At 44.9% G+C, this 24,544-nt stretch overlaps 1 protein-coding gene across 2 annotated transcripts in view; it reads right to left on the minus strand.

Moving 5' to 3' along the window:
- Positions 1-3,169: 3,169 nt before the first annotated feature.
- The window catches only part of LOC132009693 (zinc finger protein 709-like), a 24,814-nt gene continuing 3,439 nt past the window's right edge, over positions 3,170-24,544 (minus strand). For both annotated transcript variants that reach the window (XM_059387723.1, XM_059387724.1), the window contains 3 exons: positions 6,628-6,754; positions 6,377-6,437; positions 3,170-5,405 (listed from right to left, as the gene is read on the minus strand). In XM_059387723.1, the coding sequence (XP_059243706.1) occupies positions 3,668-5,405; positions 6,377-6,437; positions 6,628-6,754 (1,926 nt within the window). In that variant the 3' untranslated portion in view covers positions 3,170-3,667. The remainder of the gene's footprint in view (positions 5,406-6,376; positions 6,438-6,627; positions 6,755-24,544) is intronic.

The raw sequence follows: 24,544 nt of genomic DNA on the forward strand, positions 1-24,544 counted from the left end.
ATTTCATGCATAATGCAGGGAAACCAATCTCATACTTTCCTGTAACAGGTATGAATCTGCTTTGTGTATGGCTTGTATATGCTCTCACTGGTCTGAAGCTCTCCCTCATAAAGGCCAATCCTTTCATGGTCACTACAATTCTGTTACAGATGATTATCCCTACCTTGGGAACCCCTCTTGGAACTTCACAGCAATCAGGGAATGAATTGTCCCAGCCAGGTGCTTCCACAAGTCTGTGTGGGTTGTCTGGTTTTACGAAGGTCGTGATGCTTATCATCCTCAAACCTGAGGGTGAGTCCACCACCCTAATGACACTGTAAGACTCAACAGGCAAAATCGGTAGCGACCTTCCAAACACCTGGGCTGCTAACACTGCTGTTAGTCTTTCTAAATCTTAGAGCCACCCTCCTTGGAACTCATGGATTCTCACCCTTTGACACAGTCACAGGCCAGCCGATGCACTAGCCCCTGCTTCCTATGACCCATGGTTAATAAAAAGAAATATACTTCAATAGTGCAAAAGCTAACTACTTCTATTAAAAATAACCATCTTTGGTAGAACAATCTTTTTACAGTACGCTTCTGAGACTAAGCATTACACCTTACAACGTGGAGATTTTGTGTGTTGAAAAAGACAACTCCAGACTCTTCAACCTCATTGAAAAGGCCCTTTTCAGGAACTGTGAACCAACCCTTGGGTTGCCAAAATGTCACGGAACAGACTCTTGGATACTCATCAAACATCTCAAGGAAGGACCAAACCCTAACTGGACCCGCGCACCCTCTGGTGAATGGAATGTACAGAATTTCCCAGAATTGAAGGGGCCATCATCTGCCCAGAGAGCTTTCGCAAATGGCCCAGACTGGGCCAAGTATACCTTTTTCTCACTACTGCCTCTTCTCTGCACTTTTGTGGAAACGCAATGCCCTTGTCTGCACATCCCAAGCCCTTGCAAAGCGGAGAAATCTCTTCTTTCAGAAATAGCATCATACTCATGTGAGAAATGAATTCTTACACAGGTCATGTGAAATGTTAACAAACTCTGGGTTCTCCTCCAAGCTCACAGTCTCTGAATTAGCAACCTAACTGGATAGAACTACCAACAGTCCAAGGTAAGAACTATCTTTCAGGGGTGATTGGGTGGTTCAGTTGGCTGGGCGTCTGCCTTAGGCTCAGGTCATGATCCCAGGGTCCTGGGATCAAGCCCCGCATTGGACTCCCTGCTCAGTGGGGAGCCTGGTTCTCCCTCTCCTTCCCACTCTCTTGCTATCTCTCTCTTTCTCTCCCGACCCAACCAAAAAAAAAAAAAAAAAGAATCTTTTTAAAAAATAGTCTTTTAGAAGTCTTTGAAGCTTTGTTGTTCTACAAAAAATTCACCAGCTGTTGCTTCATGTTTAATACCTATACTATACTGTAACCTCCTAAATACAGGTGGTTAGTTATTTCCATGTGTTTCTGCAATATTCACTATTCTGCACTCATGGCTGCTTTAAGCAGACTTCCAAGAGAGACTCTAGGTGTGTAGTCACAGCGGGCACCTTCTTCCTCTAAGTTGGATCAGGTGTCAATCCTAGTTACTTTCAGATCTAGAGTCCTGGTTCAGAATCATCACACAATCTGGAATTGTCATGTTACTTCTGCTATATTTAGTTGCCTGTCGAGATGCCTAACAACGTAACCAGGAGCGTCTTGGTGGCTTCATCAGTTAGTCTGCCTTCAGCTCAGGTCATAATCTCAAGGTCCTGGAATCGAGCGCCATGTTGGGCTCCCTGCTTAGTGGGGAGTCTGCCTGTCCCTCTTCCTCTCCCCCTGCCTCCCCCCCCCACTGCTCGGGGTCTCTCTCAAATAAATAAATAAATAAGATCTTTTAAAAACAAAACAATGTACCCAATAAGGGGATGCTGCCTCAACACTCCGAGATGATCTCCACCACTCTGACCTTGAGAAGATACAGACTTTAGAGGGGAAATGCCTGAAAGTTCTCCCTCTCAAAGTCAGCTCTCACTCCCTGACAAATAAAATCTTAAAAAAAATTTTTTTAAATTTTATTTATGAGAGAGAGAGAGAGAATGCATGCACAAGCAGAAGGAGCAGCAGACCCCCTACTGAGCAAGGAGCCTGATGAGATGTGGGGCTCATCCCAGGCCCCTGGGATCATGACCGCAGCCGAAGGCAGATGCTTAATCACCCAGATGTCCCTGGGAAACCTGATTCTTAATCAGCAATGCTTTCAAAGAAAAACCTTGATCAAAACAAGAAATGTAAAAAATAACATCAGAATGGAGTCAGGAGCTCAGCAGTGGAAGTTCCCAGCCCTACCTCTCCTCCTCAACTGCACCCTCACCAGAGGAGACATACCTTGAAATACCATGTTAGCGACTACTTTGAGTCCCAGCAGGAGGAAGAAAGGGTCCCTCCTCTCACCGCCACAGCCCAGCCAATGACAGTCGCGACTCAGCCAATGAGAAGCCCCATATTATTCTGAATGTCCCAGTTTATTCCAACCAATATTTTGTTCCTAACAGCCCCTTCCAAGTCCCCTTTCTTTTACAGACCAGCATTCCTCTTCCTTTGTTTTCCAGAACTGCCTATGGCATTATGTAGCCTTCCTTGTCCTGAACTGCAATTCTCTGCTATTGAACCTTTTTTTGCTGGTAAAATAATTGGCAATTTCTTTTTAAGGGTAACATGACATTACTCAACAGTCCTATTCATACAGGAAAAAAACAGAAAAACTTATGTAAAAATTAAACCTACTTGCATGTTAAGAAATAGACTTCAGTTCATCCACGGATGAAACAGTCTTCAAAATGAAAAACACTAGCATTGTACTGAAGGGCAAAAACTACCCATTAAACTTAGAAACCACTGCTTAGTGAGAACCCACAGTATTTTCCCACCTCAATGTTTACTTGCAAAACTAAGTAGAAATCCACAAAACAGAGAATCACTTGAAGAACGAGCCACTGTAGCTTTTTCACAATATATGTAAATCAGACCATCAGGCTACATGTCTTAAGCTTATGCAGTAATGGGTCAACTTCTCTCAATAAAACTGGTGAATAAAGAAAAAGTCACAGAAGACAACCTATGTGTAATGTTAGTAACATTTCTTTCATGTTGTGAATCTGGGGGAGCATTTATTGTACAGTAATTTGCATCAGGCTTACCCATATTACTTACACTGTTTCTTTACAATGCAGGTTTTCAAATGACTTTGAACATATCTTTTTAAATTAAAAAGCTTCCTTTATTTTTCATTTATAAGGTATTTATCCCTTGTATATTCTCGTGTGGTTTTTTTAGGAAGATGGGGCAAATTAATTTTCCTACAATGTTTACATTCAACAGAATTCTCCAATGAGTTCTTCCGTGGCCTCCCATGGAAATGCATGGATGGCTTTCCCTGATTCTTTATGTTCATATGGTTTATTCCCCCGTGTGCACTCTTTCGTGTCCTCCAAAGACCGTGTGGTCAATGAAAGCTTGCACAACTTTCCCTACATTGAAAGTTTCTCTCTGGTATGAATTCCATGTACATGGACATCATAGGGAGTAGAGAGTTCACCATACTGTTTCTGTAAGGTTCCTCTCCAGTGTGGGTTCTTTTGTGTATTCAGAAAGAACTAGAACGAAGAACTTTCCACATTCCTTACATTGACATTGCTACTCTCCATTATGAGTTCTTTCATGGTTTCGTAAAGAACTAGAGCGAGTGAAGGCTTTACTACAGTGTTTACACTGATAGGGCTTCTCCCCAGTGTGAGTACGTTCATGGGTTCGCAATGAGCTAGGACAATCGAAGGCCTTGCCACATTCCTTACACTTACAGGGTCCATCTCCCGTGTGCTTGATCATGTGCCTCTGCACGTTGGACAGGGTGATGAAGGCTTTCCCACACTGCTCACACTCATAGGGTTTCTCTCCACTGTGAGTTCTCTCGTGCTTTTGCATAGAACTGAGATAAATGAAGGCTTTCCCGCATTGCTTACATGCATAGGGTTTCTCCCCGCTGTGAGTCCTTTCGTGCTTTTGCACAGAACTGAGGTAAGTGAAGGCTTTCCCACACTGCTTACATGCATAGGGCTTCTCCCCAGTATGACTTCTCTCGTGTTTTTGGAGGGAACAGGGAAAGCTGAAGGCTTTACCACATTCCTTACATGCGTGAGGTTTTTTCCTACTGTGACTTCTTTCGTGGTTTTGAAGGGACATGGAGGAACCGAAGGCTTTGCCACATTCCTTACATTCGTGTGGCTTTTCTCCACTGTGTATCTTCTCATGACACCGAAAGTTAGTGGGACAATCAAAGACTTTTCCACACTCTTTACACTTGTAAGGTCCATCACCGCTGTGCTTTACCACGTGTGTTTGAAATACAGGGAAAGGAGTCAAGCTGTTCTCACAATCCTTACATTCACAGGGCTCCTCTCCCGTGTGACTTCTTTCATGTTTTCGAAAATACTTCGGACAACTGAAGGCCTTACCGCATATTTTACATTCATAGGATTTTTCCCCGCTGTGTCTCCTTTCATGATTTCGAAAGTAGACGGGACAACTGTAGGTCTTTCCACATATTTTACATTCATAGGGCTTCTCGCCCCGGTGTCTCTTTTCATGACTTCTAAAGGACCTGGGGCAGCTGAAGCCTTTGCCACACTGCTTACATTCATAGGGTTTCTCTCCAGTGTGAGTCTTTTCGTGTTTTCGAAAGTAATTTGGACAACTGAAGGCTTTCCCACACTTCTTGCATTCATAGGGCTTTTCTCCAGTGTGAGTTCTCTCGTGGATCCGAATGTAACTGGCGTAACTGAAGGCTTTCCCACACTGCTTACATTCGTACGGTTTCTCTCCGGTGTGAGTCCTTTCATGAATTCGACAGTAGCTGAGACAACTAAGGGCTTTCCCACAGTGCTTACACCTATAGGGCTGCTCTCCAGTGTGAGTTCGCTCGTGCTTTTGAAAGTTGTGGCGATACCGGAAAGCTTCTCCACACTGTTTGCATTCGTAGGGTTTCTCTCCAGTGTGGATCCTTTCGTGCTTTCGGATGGACTGGCAGTGCTTAAAGGCCTTCCCGCAGTGCTTGCATTTGTACGGTTTCTCTCCAGTGTGCGTCCTCACGTGCACTCGAATGGACTGGCGATGCTTGAAGGCCTTCCCGCACTCCTTACATTTATAGGGCTTTTCTTCATATTCCTGATACTCATAGAGTTTGTGGCCAGTGTGGGAGATCATGTGCCTGCTGAAGGATGAATGATGTCTGAAGACTTGTCCACAGAAACTGCATTTACGTAGCTTTATTCCAGCAGGAGTTTTCTTTATTTGCTTATGATTTGGATTCTGGCTGAAGGATTCTTCACACGGACTACCTTCTTTATTTTTACAGGGACTCTCTACCACAGGCTTGCTGTAAAAATGAGAAGCATGTTATTAATGGCTTCTTCATAATTTCATATTTATTAAGTTATTTCAACATTTTTACCATTTTCCCCCCAAAAGTGTATTTTTTTTGTGCTTTCTGATTGTCTGAAAGTTGAGTACATGCGGACCATTCTGCAAGGAACTGATGACAGCTATGATCAAAAATGGTAACCGGGGCGCCTGGGTGGCTCAGTGGGTTAAGCTGCTGCCTTCGGCTCAGGTCATGATCTTAGGGTCCTGGGATCGAGTCCCACATCGGGCTCTCTGCTCAGCAGGGAGCCTGCTTCCCTCTCTTTCTCTCTGCCTGCTTCTCCATCTACTTGTGATTTCTCTCTGTCAAATAAATAAATAAAATCTAAAAAAAAAAAAAAATGGTAACCATAAGTGGGGTTTCTGAATACTTTCTCCATGTTATTATTTTTCAAGCATTGAACATCTGTCATATTAGAGAAAAAACATTTGATGAAAATACCCTAAAAATGAAAACTTGAAAATGATCTGATTTATTTGCTTCTTTTTTTTTTTTTTTAATATAATGACAAAGATTTTTCTCATGGGACAACTATTTTTTGTTCTTTTTCTTTCTTTCTCTCTCTCTTTTTTTTTTTTTTTTTGACTTTAAGTAGGCTCCACACCCTACTTGGGGCTTGAAACTCACCACCCTGAGATTAAGAGTTACACGCTCTAGCAACTAAGCCAGCCAGGCGCCCCCAGAGACACTGTTCTTTTTTTTTTTTTTCCTTTTATAAAGATTTTATTTATTTATCCGTGAGATCCATGAGAGACAGAGAGAGAGAAAGGCAGAGGGAGAAGCAGGCTCCCCAAGAAGCAGGGAGACCAAATGTGGGATTCAAACCCAGGACCCTGGGATCACGACCTGAGCCAAAGGCAGCCGCTTAACCGACTGAGCCACCCAGGCGCCCTCAGAGACAATGCTCTTATGTAAGTGGGACTCACCTTAGATTTGTCTGATGATGTTCATACAGACTTTTACCGTTACGGTCTTCCCATTTTTCTCCTAAAATGCAGACCAGGAAAAAAATCACAAATTATAAAATATTAAAGTTTTTAAGATCCTAGATCCATGGTGAACAGTCACCATGGCTGATTTATCAATATATTCCCCTTTCCACAGTTCACCTCTTGAAACAGCCCTGATGAGCAACTCATACTGGTTCACTCGTAAGTAAGAATGTCGTCATGCTTACCTACTAAGGCCAGGTTCCTGAGGGTTTCTTGCATCACATCTCTGTAGAGTTTCTTCTGGGATGGATTCAGAAGAGCCCACTCCTCCAGGCTGAAGTGCACAGTCACATCCTCAAAGGCCACTGAGTCCTGAAACATCCCACGTATGTGTACAGGAGGGTGGGGGAGACGGACGGCACTGGAGATATCTACTCAGTTCGTAAGAAACTCACATGGGACTTTGACTTCTCAACGTTTACTCTATGCATGGGTCATTAGACCCGTCCTCTCTGGCCACACTCAATTCCTCATGAATGTAAGAGCATCACGAACACAGGACTTTATTGCTACATTTTTACTGTGATCACTTCCAGTCTCCATGTGTCTCTACCCTCAGGGAACAGAACCCCTTGGAGAAATGCTATGCAGATAAAAGAACAGTTCCATCTTAAGACTATCAATTCTTTGGAATAGACTATCAATTCTTTTGGATAGTCTTTTGGAAAAACTTCCATCTCCTCCTTAAATACCCACCACAGCACACAGCACTCCATGAAGCACAGGGTCACAGGTGCGTGATGTTTTATCAACAGAAACGGGGAAAAAGGAAGCCTTTTCTTCTATTCCCATCCCAAACATGAGAAGCCAGGAGAATCCAAAATGTTACAAGATCCAGCTGGCCACAATATCCTAAAGTCCTCCAGGTCACTATAAACAGTCACATCCAGCTGCAGGAACAACATTTTCATAGAAGAGTATAATTATAATTTGATTGTATATATGTAACACAGAATCAGTTTCAGTTTCCGTGTTCTGTCTCACTTCATGGACCAGGAAGATATTCAAAACATACAACTGAGACATGAGGAAAAGGTGAGAACACAGACATCCCCCAAATCTATAAACTCATGAGCCCCAGAGTTGCTTCCCACCAATTTTTCGCACACAAAAGCACACATACTGAGATGATAAGATACCAGAAGAGAATTTCTGACAGAACCGTGTCACTGTAACCAGGACCTTGGTAACCTTGAGGAACATGTCAAGGCATGCAATTTGCAAGGGGTTTTACTGAATTGCATGATACTACTGAGAGTGAATTTGCACATAATGTGAAACAGACAGAGTTGAACAGTGCTTTCCTCCAAAAACCCTACCAAGTCCCCTTTTCTCTGATTCCTGGTCCAAGTGATCCCCAACCAGCCACTCTGGAGGCTCTCCTCCCTACTTCACTCATTTCTAGCTCCTCTGCTGGGAAGGCAGCAGGATAGACCAGCCCAAGCCCAGGAATCCCTCAGTGGATTCGTTCCCCTAAATGCTGGTTCCTGGAAGAGATCAGTCTTCCAATGGTGTCCCTGCCTAGGGAGCAGAGAAAAGCTCCCACCCACAATCCTAATTCTAGAACTGACTTAGTGGAGCGACAGCAGACGAGGAACCCCTCTCCTGTTGGGGGTTCAGGGAGTGATGAGGTAGGTGCCTGGGTCAGTCCTAATAATTCTTTCCACAATGGAACTGTAGACCAGGTTCAAAGAAAGTCCTATTAGCCAGTGTGCAGATGAGAGTGAACATTAGCAGGCCTGAGATCGCTTACCCTTAGAAATCCTGGATGACAAAGTTCTTCCTTTGCTGGTATCTGGGAACTGGGATTTGGGGAGGGACCCCACCAACCCTACAGGAAAGTGTGCCTCACTGCGCCTAAAGCACTAATGCAAACATTACGGGACATGAAACTCCTCTCTTCCTTTTGAGTGTCTATAATTTGTTACAGGTTTGGCAAACACAGCTCCCAACAAACACTCCAGACACTGAGTCTCTACAAAGCTGCCCTGCCAGACAATAATTTGCATGTGTACTCACACCCTGTCGAAGAACTGAGCCCATCCTTTGGGATGACACTGAGATGATATTTGAAAGCTTGTTCCTAATTTATCCATGCCAATTTCAGTACCGAAGCAGACTAAAGTGTGTTTAATGATCCTCATAGAAGAATGTTAGGGGCGCCTGGGTGGCTCAGTGGGTTGAAGCCTCTGCCTTCAGCTCAGGTCATGATCCCAGGGTCCTGGGATCGAGCCCCACATCGGGCTCTCTGCTCAGCGGGAGCCTGCTTCTCTCCCCCCCGCCCGCCGTCTGCCTCTCTGCCTACTTGTGATTTCTGTCAAATAAATAAATAAAAATCTTTAAAAAAGAAAAGAAAAATGTTAAAATTGTTGCTTAATGTCAAAGTAGAAGTAAGTGAACTGATGCCAATTGTTCTTTTTTTTTTTTTTTTTAAGATTTTGTTTATTTATTTGAGAGAGAGACAGTGAGAGAGAGCATGAGCGAGGAGAAGGTCAGAGGGAGAAACAGACTCCCCATGGAGCTGGGAGCCCAATGTGGGACTCGATCCTGGGACTCCGGGATCATGACCTGAGCCGAAGGCAGTCGTCCAACCAACTGAGCCACCCAGGCATCCCACTGATGCCAATTGTTCTTAACAAGAATTCAGTGTCATCCAGATGGCACCACTCCCAAATAGTATATATTTTAAGATTTATTTTTTTGACACAGAGAGAGACAGCGAGACAGAGGGAGAAATAGGCTTCCTGCTGAGCAACGGAGCCTGATGCAGGGCTCAATACCAGGACCTTGAGATCATGACGAGCCAAAGGCAGACACTTAATCCACTGAGCCATCCAAGAATATCCCAAGTAGTATTTTTATAGAATTCCATAATCCCCCAAACAGATTCTTTACTAGTCAACAAAAATACTCCTCCAAGCCCAAAGGACAGAACAAATGACAAGAAGAGGACAGTCTTCTGAAGAACAAGGTGGTGGTCTACCTAACACCCACCAAGGATTTTTAAGCTATACTATTCCAGACAATACAGCACTAACCAGCAGAGCGATAAGCAGACAGACAAGGGTAGGAAGTGCCTTCAACAGGCTGGTATTTAATATGAAAAGTCAGTCAAGGGACAGCAGTCCTTGAGGCACAGTGGCAAATATCACGAACACTTTACACACAGGAAGGCTCACACTGTTAATCACTTGGAAAAATGCACTGTATTCCACAATATTCCATGGAAAATAGCCAATTCATTCTAGATTTAAATGGTGCGAGGTTCACAGTGAGATTTTATTGACACAGGAATAGGGAGAATTTTCCCAGAAGAAAAAGAGTTAGTAAGTAAGTAAGAGTAATCAGAAACAGCCAGGGTGCCTGGGTGGCTCAGTCATTAAGCATCTGTCTTCAGCTCAGGTCATGTTCCCGGGGTTCTTGGACTGAGTCCTGCATTGGGCTCCTTGCTCAACGGGAAGCCTGCTTCTCCCTTTCCCTCTCTTGCTGTCTCTCTCTCTGTCAAATAAATAAATAAAATCTTAAAAGAAGAAACTAGAAACAGGCAAATTCTACTATATTAAAATGAAGATAATTAAGGAAACAAGGAAGAGTATCAGCAGCGCCTACAATATAAAAGGTCAGCTGGCGAAGTGAAAATGAACCGATGCACATTCAAAAGGCAAAGAAGTCAAACATATTGAACAGAAGATAAAATACTGTGTATTAAAAATGTCCATCACCTCAATAATGAGGTAACAGGGAAATAAAATGTTCAGTAGAGGGGCGCCTGGTGGCTCAGTTGGTTAAAGGGCTGCCTTCACCTTAAGTCATGATCTCAGGGTCCTGGAAGCCCCATATTGGCTTGGTGGGGAGTCTGCTTCTCCCTCTGCTCCCTCTGCTCATGCTCTCTTACTCACACTCTCTCTCTCTCAAATAAATGAATAAAATCTTTTTTAAAAAAATCTCGGGGGGCACCTGGGTGGCTCAGTGGGTTAAGCCTCTGCCTTCGGCTCAGGTCATGATCCCAGGGGCCTGGGATGGAGTCCCGCATAGGGCTCTCTGCTCAGCAGGAAGCAGGGAGCCTGCTTCTCCTCATCTCTCTCTCTGTCTGTCTCTCTGCCTATTTGTGATCTCTCTCTCTGTCAAATAAATAAATGAAATCTTTAAAAAAAAAAAAAAATCTCGGGATACCTGGGTGGCTCAGTGGATTAAGCCTCTGCCTTTGGCTCAGGTCATGATCTCAGAGTCCTGGGATTGAGTCCTGCATTGGGCTCTCTGCTCAGCAGGGAACCTGGTTCCCCCTCTCCCTCCGCCTGCCTCTCTGCCTACTTGTGATCTCTCTGTCAGATAAACAAATAAAATCTTTAAAAAAAAAATCCCCAGGTGTTTCCTTAAAAAAAAAAAAAAATCCAGTAGATTCCATTTCAGTGATTAGAACAAAAATTTGTGAACAAAAAGAAACTGATCAATTTTCTTAAAAAGATTTTATTTATTTATTTGTCAGGGACAGAGGGAGAGAGAGCAAGCGAGCACAGGCAAACAGAGAGGCAGGCAGAGGCAGAGGAAGAAGTAGGCTCCCTGCTGAGCAAGGAGCCCAATGTGGGACTCGATCCCAGGATGCTGGGATCATGACCTGAGCCGAAGGCAGCCGCTTAACCAACTGAGCCACCCAGGTGTCCCAAAAACTGATCAAATTAATAATGTCAACTGTTGAAGACCATCATGAATTCTAAATTGTTACTTAATACTTGATGATGCAAGAATGCAGGAGGATCTGCATCCAATCCGCTGCTATTTCCTGTAAGTCTGATCAGATCACTGTCTACAGCCCAAGAATTTTTCAACAATGTCCACAGAATTTTTCACACATTTGCACTCAGAGGCTTATACAAGGATGGCATGCACTAATATCAAAGATCTGGAGGATTTATCAGTAGAACAAGAAAGCAAAGAGGACTGCCAAATACGCAGCAGGTTACCCACTGTGGGACTGTTAGGGTCGACTGCACGGGCAGGTGGACCCCCCGCTGGAGATTTGGTTCAGATTCTCGAAAACTGACACATGCCTACAGGGTATGAAAGTGTTTCTTCTGGGGCACCTGGGTGGCTCAGTGGTTAAAACCTCTGCCTTCAGCTCAGGTCATGATCCCAGGGTCCTGGGATCGAGCCCCACATCGGGCTCTCTGCTCAGCGGGGAGTCTACTTCCTCCCACCTCCTCTCTCTCTCTCTGCCTGCCTCTCTGCCTACTTGTGATCTCTGTCTGTCAAATAAATAAATAAATCTTAAAAAAGAAAGAAAAAAAGAGTTTCTTCCTTCCATAATTCAAGCATAGGGAGGGCATCACAGGACTGGCCTCTTAAGCAGGTAGGAAATGTGGGGAGAGAGCAAGGAAAGCAGCCTGGCATGGCTGGGGTGGGCTAGAGTGAGAGGTGGGGGGCAGGGACACAGCAGTGGAATAAATCATTTGCCAAAACCAAAGGAAGGAGCACCCAGGCTGTTTGGTCCCCTTGTACAGGTGTGGGGCACAAGGCAGGGGAAGGAGAGATGAGGGTTCAAAGATGTCAGCGGTCAAACATCAGAAGAGGAGTCACAGCCTTCTGGTCTCCGGCTGGACATGTTTAGAAGCTGGAGTCTAGTCCTCAAAAGACAAATGCCAAAAAAACTGAAATTGACAACTCTTTCATCACAGAACTGAGGTACCATGGTAAGCACTGTCTCCAAAATTAGAGACAAAAAGTAGACATTTAAAAATATGTCGGGAAGGGGCATCTGGGCGGCTCAGTGGGTTAAGCTTCTGCCTTCGGCTCAGGTCATGATCTCAGGGTCCTGGGATTGAGCCCTGCATATGGCTCTGTGCTCAGCAGGGAGTCTGCTTCTCCCTCTCTGCCTACTTTTGATCTCTGTCTACTTTTATCTTTGTCAAATAAATAAAATATTTTTTAAAATAAATAAATAAAAATAAAAATATGCCGGGAATATTCTAGGCTTCTTAACAAGGCATGTCTTCTGGGCGCCTTGGTGGCTCAGTCATTGAGCATCTGCCTTTGGCTCAGGTCATGATCCCAAGGTTCTGGGATCCAGCCCAAAATGAGGATCCCTGATCAGCGGAGAAGTCTGCTTCTTCTCCCTCTAATGCTACCTCTGTTTGTGCTGTCAAATAAATGAATTTAAAAATCTTAACAAAACAAAATGAAACAAAAAGGCCTGACTTCAAAACAATCTATTTCACCAGAGCGTCACTGACTGGGATTCTCGCAGAGCCTCTCTGACCTGGGAGGAAGGAAACAGCCAACCTGAGGCTCTTCCAGCCTTTTCCACAAGGTAGAATACTTGTGAGGACGATAGGGTTTTTAATCCTCTGCCTAATACCCAACATGCAGTGACTGTTCAATGTCATTTCTCTAACTCTGTGTCACCAAACAGGGGTCACATGGGTTCAGTTCAAGTCCAACACCAACACCCAGAGTTTGCGTCCGACTCTGCAGGTGAAGGGCTCAGTCCCACACACTGGTGGCCCCATTCCAGATGCCAGCCACAGACGGGAGCCCAGGCTGCCGGGATCTGTGCCCAACTGCCTACACACTCAGGTTCCCTCCGAGTGCCATCACGTCTGGTAAGTTCCCGGATCAACGGTAAGAACTCCCCTGAAGTATGCTGATGTGCTCTAAAGGATACAGCACAGGAACAAAGGTAGCGATGCATAGATCAAAGTAAGGGGGTCATACTGGTGAGGGGGATGGGGGGGGTTGCTGGCTGTAGAGCGGTGCTCTCTGGACATGCCAACCTCCCAGCACCAGTATGTGTTCACCAACCTGGAGACCCTCTGATTCGGGTCTTTACGGATTTTGATGCAGATTTCATTAAATGGACACAATTTGTTAGATCACTGGCCACTGGTGATTAACAGCTCTAAAGCTCCTACCCTCTCTCCAGAGACTGGGAGCCAGGGCTCAAAGTCCCATGCCCCTAATCAAGGCTTCATGTTCCTGGTGTCCAGTCCCATCCAGAAGCTATCTAGGAGATGACCAAGAGTTACCTCTTTATTTTAAAGATTTTCTTTATTTATTTCGCAGACAGAGATCACAAGTAGGCAGAGAGACAGGCAGAGAGAGAGAGGAGGAAGCAGACAGAGATCACAAGTAGGCAGAGAGACAGGCAGAGAGAGAGAGGAGGAAGCAGGCTCCCTGCTAAGCAGAATGTTACCCCTTTATTTAAAAAAAAAAAAAAAAAAGGACACAATCACCCTTATCACTCAAGTAATTCCAAGGGCTTCAAGAGGTTTTTCTTACAAGAGGTTTTTCTTAGGAACTAAGGACAAAGATGACATACCTTTCTCACTATACCACAGAAGATCAAGGTCAAGTCCAGGTACACAGGCTCACAAGAGACTGACAATGAATCACTGGCGTGGAGAATGCTTCCTCTCTGCCCACACCACCTCTACATCAACTGGACTCGATTTTCTTTTTTCTTAAGATTTTATTTATTAATTACAGAGACAGAATAAGAGAGAAAACACAACAAGCACTGGAAAGCTAAGGATGAGAAGCAAGCTCCCCGCTGAGCAGGGAGTCTGATTCCGGACTCAATCCCAGGATGCCAGGCTCATGACCTGAGCCAAAGGCAGACACTGAATGACTGAGCCACCCAGGTGCCCCACCAACTGAACTCTTGTTTAATACCCTTCCCTGAAAGAACTAGACGTTTTTTGGTAACATCAAAAAGAATGATGTTACCTGGCTGGCTCAGTGGGTTAAGCCTCTGCCTTTGGCTCAGGTCATGGTCTCAGGGTCCTGGGATAGAGCCCAGCATCAGACTCTCTGCTCCACAGGGAGCTTGCTTCCCCCTCTCCCTCTGCCTGCCTCTCTGCCTACTTGTGATCTCTCTCTGTCAGATAAATAAATAATATTAAATAAATAAATAAATAATCTTACTTTAAAAAAAAAAAAAAAAAGACTGGGTGGCTCAGTGGGTTAAAGCCTCTGCCTTCGGCTCAGGTCATGATCTCAGCATCCCCGGATGGAGCCCCGAATAGGGCTCTCTGCTCAGCAAGGAGCCTGCTTCTTCCTCTCTCTGTCTGCCTCTCTGCTTACTTGTCATCTCTTTCTCTGTCCAATAAATAAATAAAATCTTAAAACAAGAAGAACAAGAATGCAAGGATGTCCCCTCTCACCAATCCTAGACCACCTTGTATGAGAATTCTTAACTAATGCAATTAGACCCAAAAAGGAAAAATACAAGAAACAAACAAACAAAATGACGGTATGCAGACTGGGAAGCAAGAAATAAAACTTTTTAAAAGTAAATCAAAATCAAACTGGTTTTGTGGGGTGCCAGGGTAGCTCAGATGGTTAAGCGTGTCTCCCTGTGGCTTGGTTGTGATCTCCAGGTCCTGGGATCAAGCCCAGCATCTGGCTCCCAACTCAGCAAGGAGTCTGCTTCTTCCTCTCCCTCTCCACCTGCTCAGGCTCTATCAAATAAATAAATAAAATCTTTAAAAAATCAATCAACTAATCGATCAGTTTTTGTGGCAAAAGACAAGCCAGTGTACAGAGAAAATCTCCAAGAATCCCAAGTGACAGGAAAGTCCCTTTTCTTTTCCTTGGTTTTTTTTTTTTTTAAAGATCTTATTTATTTGTCAGAGAGAGAGAAACAGAACACGAGTGCACAGACAGGGGAAGCAGCAGGCAGAGAGAGAAGCAGGCTCCCTGTTGAGCAAGGAGCCCAATGTGGGACTCGACCCCAGGACCCTGGGATCATGACCTGAGCTGAAGGCAAACTCAACTGACTGAGCCACCCAGGCGTCCCAAGAAAAACCCTTTAAACTACAGCTGACCGTTGAAAAACTCAGGAGTTAGAGGCACTGACCCTTAGGCAGTCAAATATCTGGGTTTAACTTCTGATTGCCCAAAAACGTAACTAACAACCTACTATTGACCAGAAGCCTTACTGACAACATGAAATCAATTAACATGTAATTTTTATGTCACAGGTACTATATAATATAATCTTCCACTGAAGTAAGCTGGAGTAAACATGAATAAAATCGTTTAAAAAAATCTTACTGAGGGCTGCCTGAGTGGCTCAGTGGGTTAAGCCTCTGCCTTCGGCTCAGGTCATGATCTCAGGGTCCTGGGATCGAGTCCCGCATCAGGCTTTCTGCTCAGCAGGGAGCCTGCTTCCTCCTCTCTCTCTCTCTCCCTCTCTCTCTACTTGCCTCTCTGCCTACTTGTGATCTTTCTCTGTCAAATAAATAAAATCTTTAAAAAAAAAAAAAAATCTTACTGAAAAAAAATCTGCCAAGAGGTAGGCCCGACTGGGCCAGATCAAGCCCCGACCCAGGGTGGGGGTGGGGTTGGGAGGGGTTGGATAAGTGGCTGTGGGCCTGGCCCCAGGATGGCTGCGTTTCACAGCCTGGTAGCCACAGGTCAGGCCTGAGGCTGGCGACAGCAGCCCAGCAGCCGGGAGGCACAGAACAGCAGCCACGCCCGCCCAGAGCTGCACCACAGGCCCAGGCCTGCCGGGTGTGTTGGGAGAGAAGGTTCCCAGTTGGGCCTGGGAGGGTCCAAGGACTGAAGCTGTCCGACGGCAACCCCAGAGGCCAACTTGCTTGTCTAGGACTCAGTGGGTGGGGCACGGGGGTGGGCCTTTGGGTGCAGGGTTGACCCTGCCTCTGGGCAAGCTCCCCCACTTCAGTCCAGCCTCCTGAAGCCTGGCACCAAGTACTCCGCCTGACCACCCGGTCAGTACACAGGTAAGCTGCAGCCCTGCCCAGTTCCAGGGTCCCCAGGGACTTCTGAGAGCCCGACAGCTCTCCACTGGTACTCAGAAGGCAACAAGCACTACCTCTGTGCCTATCACTTGGTGCATGTAGTCCAGGGGAGACTGGTGTGGACAGCTGTAAATAAACGCCTGTGGCTTTTGCTATCACCTCTTTAAAAAAATTTTTTTAATCCGCATACCCACAGAGTTCAAACCCATGTTCAAGGGTCCACTGCACCAAGACAGCAAGGAAAGGCTCAAGGACAAAATATTCATATACACAAAATGTCCATATATAGGGGCACCTGGGTAGCTCAGTGGGTTAAGCCTCTGCCTTCTGCTCAGGTCACGATCTCAGGGTCCTGGGATGGAGCCTCATAGGGGCTCTCTGCTCAGCAGGGAGTCTGCTCCCCACCCCCTCTGCCTACTTGTGATCCCTCTCTCTCTGTCAAATAAATAAAATCTTTTTTTAAAAAATGTTCATATGTAAGGGGTGCCTGGGTGGCTCAGTGAGTTAAAGACTCTGCCTTCAGTTCAAGTCATGATCTCAGGGTCCTGGGATGGAGTCCTGAATCTGGCTCTCTGCTCAGAAGGGAGCCTGCTTTCCTTCCTCTCTCTCTGCCTGCCTCTCTGCCTACTTGTGATCTCTTGCCTGTCAAATAAATAAATAAACTCTTAAAAAAAAGAAAGAAAGAAAGACCCAAAAGAGAAAAAAAAATAAGTTTGTTTTCATTAAGATGAAAAACCCCTGCTCAGAAAAAGACCATTAAGATGAAAACAAGCCACGGACTGGCGGAAAACTTTGTAAATCACTTACCTAATAAAGGGCTGGTATCTAAAACATCCAAAGAACTCTTAAAATTCAACAGAAGACAACAGCCTGATTAAAAATGGGACCTGGGGGTACCTGGGTGGCTCAGTGGGTTAAAGCCTCTGCCTTCAGCTCAGGTCACGATCCCAGGGTCCTGGGATCGAGCCCCACATCAGGCTCTCTGCTCAGCAGGGAGCCTGCTTCCTCCTCCCTTTCTGCCTGCTTCTCTGCCTACTTGTGATCTCTGTCTGTCAAATAAATAAATAAAATCTTTTTTAAAAAAAATTATAAAAAATGGGAACTGGATCTGACCATGCACTTCTGCGATGATACAGAAATGGCCGTGAAGCATAGGAAAACAATGTGAAAATCCCGTCATTGGGAAATTGCACAGAAAAGAATTACGACCAGGCTCTTGGTGAAAACCTGGACAGTTGTTTTTTGGCTTGTCTGTTTGTTGTAATGCAAGCTCCTGAATTAAACACTGACTGCTAAGGCATTCACTTCAAAGATTGGCCATTTCAAACAAACACACTGCCAGTCCCCTCTTCACTAGATACAGAACAGGCAGCTCAGCAATGAAGGATCCTTTGTTGTAAACATCTTGATTGATTTCACTATTTAGGCCACTTGTTTCTTCTCTTCCTGCACTTTAAATTCTCCTGTTTGAAATTCACCAACCAAAAGAAAGCATGTGAAACCCTAGGTGCCCATTCCTACCCCCAATGAAGGCAGACCCCGGTCTCTTGTGTGCCCCTGGCTCCCCACCCCCCAGCTAACTCCAACTCCCTGTGTGACCCCAGATGTGCTGTGTATTTAACAGGTTCCCTAAGTAACAAATCCGTTTTTCTCAAGTCCCCTGATGGTTAGCACTGCAAGGTGTCTTGCAGTCCAAAGAACCACAAAGCCAATCCAACCACAACACTGGGGACTGAAAGGCTGGAATAGGCACAGAACAGCCGGCGCAGCTGGCCGGATTGCACACCTGCCCTCGAGACTCACTAAGAGAAATGCCCTTCACCTGCAATTTGCTTACTGAGCACCTAACTCGGGGAGCTTCCACCACCTGGGGGGGAGCACGGCTTGCTGGGAGTCTGTGACACTGCGAGTGCTCTTACACACCACACTGCCTCTGTTGTGCACAGCGCGGCTGGTAGCCAACCCGAAAGGTCACAGCTGCCACGCTCATCAAACAATCTTCCTGGAGCAGCTTGAGTGAGGCCTTCTGTGCTAATGAGACAATCAGACCAGTAATCTAAAGGCCTTAATTGACTATTAGTATGCATTAGGGTCCTCCACGCCTCAAGCCCAGGAGAGCTAAGACGGGGGAACTGAATCACAAGACTACTGTCACATCCCAAGGAGAGTCTCTAGGCTAAAGGCAGGAAGAAAATACTCCCAGGTATGAGCAGTTCGGGGGAACTCCACCTGAGACCACAGAGTCTGGGGAATCACGCCCGGACTACGGGGCCTAAACCCGGCAGGGGGGAAACAGTCCTGCAGGCAGAAACCAACGGCACCACCAGAGGAAAAATACAACAAGGGCCTACGGTCTCTGTGTCGCCACTTCATCACTGCTGTGGCTCTTCATCCCCTGACCGGATGGGATACAGGCCCCACTCGTGGCATAATGTTGCTAAAATATTAATGAACAATACAAATGTCATCAACATCTGGTAGGAGCACCTAAGAACTCCCAGGTAAATGCAAAAGCCCATGGACATTTCCTGGGTGTTACTCAAGGCCATGCAAACCAACAGGCCAACAGTCTGGCCTCTTAAGCCTCAGCATGGCTTTTCTCAAAGCTCCTGTGCATATCACACCGGTGGAGGCTGACCTCAATCCAAGAGAAACCCCTTGGGACACCCTGGAGAAGAAAACTGCTAGCTGTGAGGGCTCACAGTGACGTCATCCTGAAGTGCTGACAACCACACACCAGACTAAGGTAACAGGAGAAAAATCAAGAAGTAAAAACTGAAATCAAAAATTACACTTTAAAAAAAAAAAAACAAACAAACACAACTACACTTTAACTAAAATTCAAACCTTTCTTGAAGATTTTGTGCAGCAGGAAGGAGACAGGGGAATTACTTGGCTAATGGTGGGTTTTTGATTATCTGGAACAGGCGCTGAATTCTTACCCACAGCTGCCAAAATACATTAACGGGCTGGTATCTCCAAAGCCCCGAAAATCCATTCAGTTTCTTCAAGATCCATCCGGGCTCTATGCTGCTTTCCACTGAGATACCACAGATCCTGAGCTCCCTCAGCTTCCGTCCCACCAAACACCAAGAATGCGGAGAGGATTATCAAGGCTGCTGCTGAGGAGGAAAGAGGAAATGAGGAAGGCAAAGGCTCCCAGCGCCACCAACATTCATACCACAGACCTTCTCCCGACTTGGGATGTGCTGCCTCGCTCCAGCTCCATCCTGACAACACACTGATCACACTAAGATTCACAGTGAACGGAAAATATTAAAGGAGCCCACTTCCTGCTGTGCAAAACTGGTCTGGTTCTCAGGGCTTACTAATTCCTCAACCTAAACTCTTCATTTCCAATCCTCTGACCCTGAGTCCAGAGAATTATTCCTCGCAGGGCGCTCCCCCTAATTATAGGATGGCACTACCACATTTTAATTGGAACTGTCAGAACCACCCACAAGGCACTGAACTCGTAGGAGAAAGCTCTTATTTTCTTTCACTGTCCCTTGAAGCTGTAAATCTTACCATGCCTTTGAAATGTAAACACCCCAGGAGGTAACTAAAACTGCCCAGCATCTTTTGCAGAAAGAACAGAGAGAAAGAGAGAGATGACACTGATTATTAGGCTTATCCAGTATGTTAAATTACATGCAAAGCACCTTCAAGTCAGTGATGACAAACTTTCTCAGGTCACAAGGTATAGGTCAATGTTAGTAAAAATAAGTGTTCTAGAAATTACACGAAATTCCTAAAAATCTGCCATGCCCTGCTATCATGTAATCACCTGTAATTCTAGTTATTACCCTGTTATGTTGTGTGCCACAGAAATAAATTTTCTGGGCAACTGCAGTACAATGAACTCTCATCGGATCTTTAACCATGGCTGTTCTTTTTTTTTTTTTTTTAAGATTTTATTTATTTATTTGACAGACAGAGATCACAAATAGGCAGAAAGGCAGGCAGAGAGAAAGAGAGCAGGAAGCAGGCTCCCCACGGAGCAGAAAGCCCGATGTGGGGCTTGATTGATCCCAGGACCCTGGGATCGTGACCTGAGCCTAAGGCAAAGGTTTTAACCCACTGAGCCACCCAAGTGCCCCAACCATGGCCATTCTTAAGTCTCTTGTCACTTACAGGCAGCTGTTTTACTCTGATCCGTTTTCAAAAGTGCTTCATCCTCAGAGGTATTCATGGAAAGGGCTCTGACAAGTACTCTAGAATACAGGCTTCTGGTAACTTTCAGATCAGTGCACTGAACTGGGTAAGAACTTACAGTGTTCTCTAAAGAAAAAACTGGATCCGGAAATCTACTAACCAAAGACGAAGAGCAAGAATTAATTATATCTAGCTGAGTGAACTGATAAAGATGATTATAATTTTTATGACTTTTGTTTAAAACACTGGGATGTTTTGGGTGCTTGGGTGGCTCAGTTGGTTAAGAAACTGCATTCAGCTCAGATCATGATCCTGGAGTCCCAGGATCAAGTCCCGCATAGGGCTCCCAGCTCAGTGGGGAGTCTGCTTCTTCCTCTGACCTGCTCCTCTCTCGTGCTCTCTCTCTCTCTCTTCAAATAAATAAATAAAATCTTTTTTAAAAAATAAAATACTGGGATTTTTTAATCTTTTGTTTTCCCGGTATAAGGAAAGGTCACTTCCTGGCAGGTGCAGGAACTTTGGGGTATTTTAAGGATCTTGAGAAGAGAGGAATTAACACAAGTCAATACATGTTGCACGCAAAGTCCCACAGTGAAGTCCTAGACTTGGATTCCCAGCCGCAAGAGATTTTTGAAAGTTCAGGGGCGCCTGGGTGGCTCAGTGGGTTAAGCTGCTGCCTTCGGCTCAGGTCATGATCTCAGGGTCCTGGGATCGAGCCCCGCGTCGGGCTCTCTGCTCAGCAGGGAGCCTGCTTCCTCCTCTCTCTCTCTGCCTGTCTCTCTGCCTACTTGTGATCTCTGTCAAATAAATAAATAAAATCTTTAAAAAAAAAAGAGAGAGATTTTTGAAAGTTCAAACTGAGATTCTTTATGAAAAGTTCCAACAGAGCAGACTTAAGACATTCTAGGTGCCTGGGGGCTCAGGTCATGATCACAGGGTCCTGGGTTTGAGCCCTGAGCAGGGCTCCCCTGCTCATCCGGCAATCTGCTTGTCCTCTGCCCCTCCCCATCCCGCTCATGTGCTCGCTCCTGCTCCCTCTCTCAAATAAATAAAATATTTTAAGAAAGTAATTCTAGGGGTGCCTGGGTAGCTCAGTGGGTTAAAGCCTCTGCCTTAGGCTCAGGTCATGATCCCAGGGTCCTGGGATCAAGCCCCACATGGGACTTTCTGCTCCGTGGGGAGCCTGCTTCCTGCTCTCTTTCTCTCTGCCTGCCTCTCTGCCTATTTGCGATCTCTGTCTGTCAAATAAATAAATAAAATCTTTAAAAAAATTAAAAAAAAAAAAGAATGGCCATAGTTAAAGATCCAATGAGAGTTCATTGTATTGCAGTTGCCCAGAAAGTTTATTTCTGTGGCACACAAATCTGCTCAGCAGGGAGCCTGCTTCCCCTCCCCATGCCCCACCCCCACCGCCTGCCTCTCTGTCTACTTGAGATCTGTCAAATAAATAAATAAAATCTTAAAAAAAAAAAAAGACATTCTATACAATCAATCACTATTCCTACTGCACTTATGTAAATATCAGACCAAATTTATTAAAACTAGACTTAATCTGCAAACAAATTAGTTTCACTATGATTACCTTTGATAGCAATGGGGGTGACTATACAGAGAAAAATTAAGTCATTAATAAACCTTTATAGATATTATAGATTCTAGTTATGCTCATGGTCTCTGAGATTTTGCTCTCTACCTATGAACTGAACTGGATGTTAAATTCTTGTTTCCTCCAATATCTGGCTACAACTCTCCAAACTAACGTTTCCCATTTTTTTTCCCACTCAGCTGGTATTTTTTTGCCCACTCGGCTTGGAATCACTGAGAACTAAAACTACCCTTTCCCCAAATGCACGCAAGTTAACGTGGGACAATTCGATATAAACTTGATGGAAGCCACTCCAACAGCTCATATGCGCCTGGTCAATATCCACACCGGTGCTGAGGGCCGGGCCACTCAGAAAGATCACAGAACATTCAAACTACAAAGCCAGACAATCTACCAGCCTGCCCCTGCCTGCCCTCACTCTCCATCTATAAAGACGCTTGGATCCCAACACCTACAGGCATCCTGACCGGCTGCCTCCAGAACTGAGAAATTGGAATTCGAATCTGCTCCAATATTAACCAGTTTTTCTTGTTTCCACAGAACTACCTCTTACTAAAACCTGCAAATACTCGTACACCATGCAGGCCAAACTTTGGGAGCCCACCTGCATCGCTGCCTCCTGAAATGTGACACAGACCACCTTTAACAGAACTGATCCATTCTCAGGAGTAAGAACCTAGATCAACGAGCTAAGTAAAGAGCCATCTACCAACTCAGGCTGAGTTCAAACCTACTTACACCAGATGGCCCATGATGTTAAATAAAATATTCCACAATATTACCCAATTCATACAGATTTCCAGGGCCCGTGAGATCACTGACGGAGTTTTACTGTGAGACTCTTCAAGTTTGGGACGATGGTTATGGACTAGACTTCAGACTATCAGTGCCTGTTCAATTAGTACAGAATTTGCTACTAGAATCCTACACAGAGCTGTATTCTCTGGGTTTGGAGAAACCCAACCTAACCAGGCAGTCAGTTAAGGTCCCCCGCAGTGAGTGCTCCGTGTGCATCACAGGACGGGATTGTAATGTAAGGCTGGCCAGTCTGGGGTTTTTGTCTTTTTTGTAATGCAAGTGCCTGACCCAAGCTTTGATTGCGGAGGCATTCACTTCAAAGGGGCACCCACTTCAAAGACTGTATCTAGAATAAACACATTGCCAGCCACATGACTAGATAAAGAGCCAAACCTCCTTTGTTTTAGAGATCTTGGTTGGTTAAGATAACTGGCCATTCAGGCTACCTGTTTTTTCTCTTGTGATTTAAATTCCTGTTCTTAAGTTTTTAAATTCAACAATAATGAGGAGCCAGTCCACCCACCGACCCCATCACCGCCACCAACCCATACTCTGATAAAATAAGAACAAAAGCCTGTGTGCTGTCTCTCTCTACTGGAGACAATGATGTGTAGCCCTGGGTGTGCTGTCTAGTTTCTAGATCCTCTAAGTTCTACAAATAAATTTTTTTTTCAAAGTTTACTGGTGGTTACTGCTAAAAGGAGTCTTGCAAGCATAACAGGAGCCACAAGGACCAGTCCAAATACAACAATTGGTACAAACAAGCTGAGACCAGCACAAATTATATAGGTAAACGGGGAGGCCTGGCTGGCCTGGACGGTAGAGCATGTAACTCCTGATCTTGAGGTTTTGGGTTCAAGTCCAATGTTGGGGGTAGAGTTTACTTTAAAAAACTACAACAACAACAACAACAAAACCACATGGGCAAATGGACATACAATCACTGGTAAATCCATAGGATGATATATTCTTCAGTTATAAAAAGAAATGAGATTACAAAGCCAACAACACAGGGAGAAAACTTGAAATCATATTCCTAAGCGGAAGATGCCAATGTGACAAGTATCTGGGAAAGATCAAAGTAAAAGACACGAAAAGATCTTAGTTGCCATGAATCAGGGAGCCCATGTGATTTTTAGGACAATGAAAATATTCTATATATTACAGAAGTGATGAAAATATGTCTTTTCATATTAGCTGAAGACCCGAGATTGTATGAGTCAACCCTAATGTAAACCACATCCATGTTGGTGCATCAAATTTAACAAATGCACGAAAGTAATACAAGGCATAAAATAAACAAGAGGGGCGCCTGGCTGGCTCAGGTGAAAGAGCACGTGACTCTTGATCCCAGGGTCATGAGTTCAACCCCCACGTTGGGTTTAGAGATTACTAAAAAAATTAACGTTTTTTTAAAATGCTCTTAACAGGGGTGCCTGGGTGGCTCAGTGGGTTAAAGCCTCTGCCTTCGGCTCAGGTCATGATCCCAGGGTCCTGGGATAGAGCCCTGCATCGGGCTGTCTGCTCCACGGAGAGCCTGCTTCCTCCTCTCTCTCTCTCTGCCTGCCTCTCCGCCTACTTGTGATCTCTGTCTGTCAAATAAATAAATAAAATCTTAAAATGCTCTTAAAAAAAAAATAAGTGTGAGTGTGTGTGTGTATGAGAGAGAGAGAGACAGACAGAGACAGAGAGACTGTGTCCAGGCAGAAGAGTTATATGGGAAATCTCTGCACTTTTTTCTTTTTTTTTTTTTTCTCTGCACTTTCTGATCAAGTTTTCTGTAAACAT

Source organism: Mustela nigripes, chromosome 2 (genome assembly GCF_022355385.1).
Source record: "Mustela nigripes isolate SB6536 chromosome 2, MUSNIG.SB6536, whole genome shotgun sequence".
Classification (NCBI taxonomy): Eukaryota; Metazoa; Chordata; class Mammalia; order Carnivora; family Mustelidae; genus Mustela; species Mustela nigripes.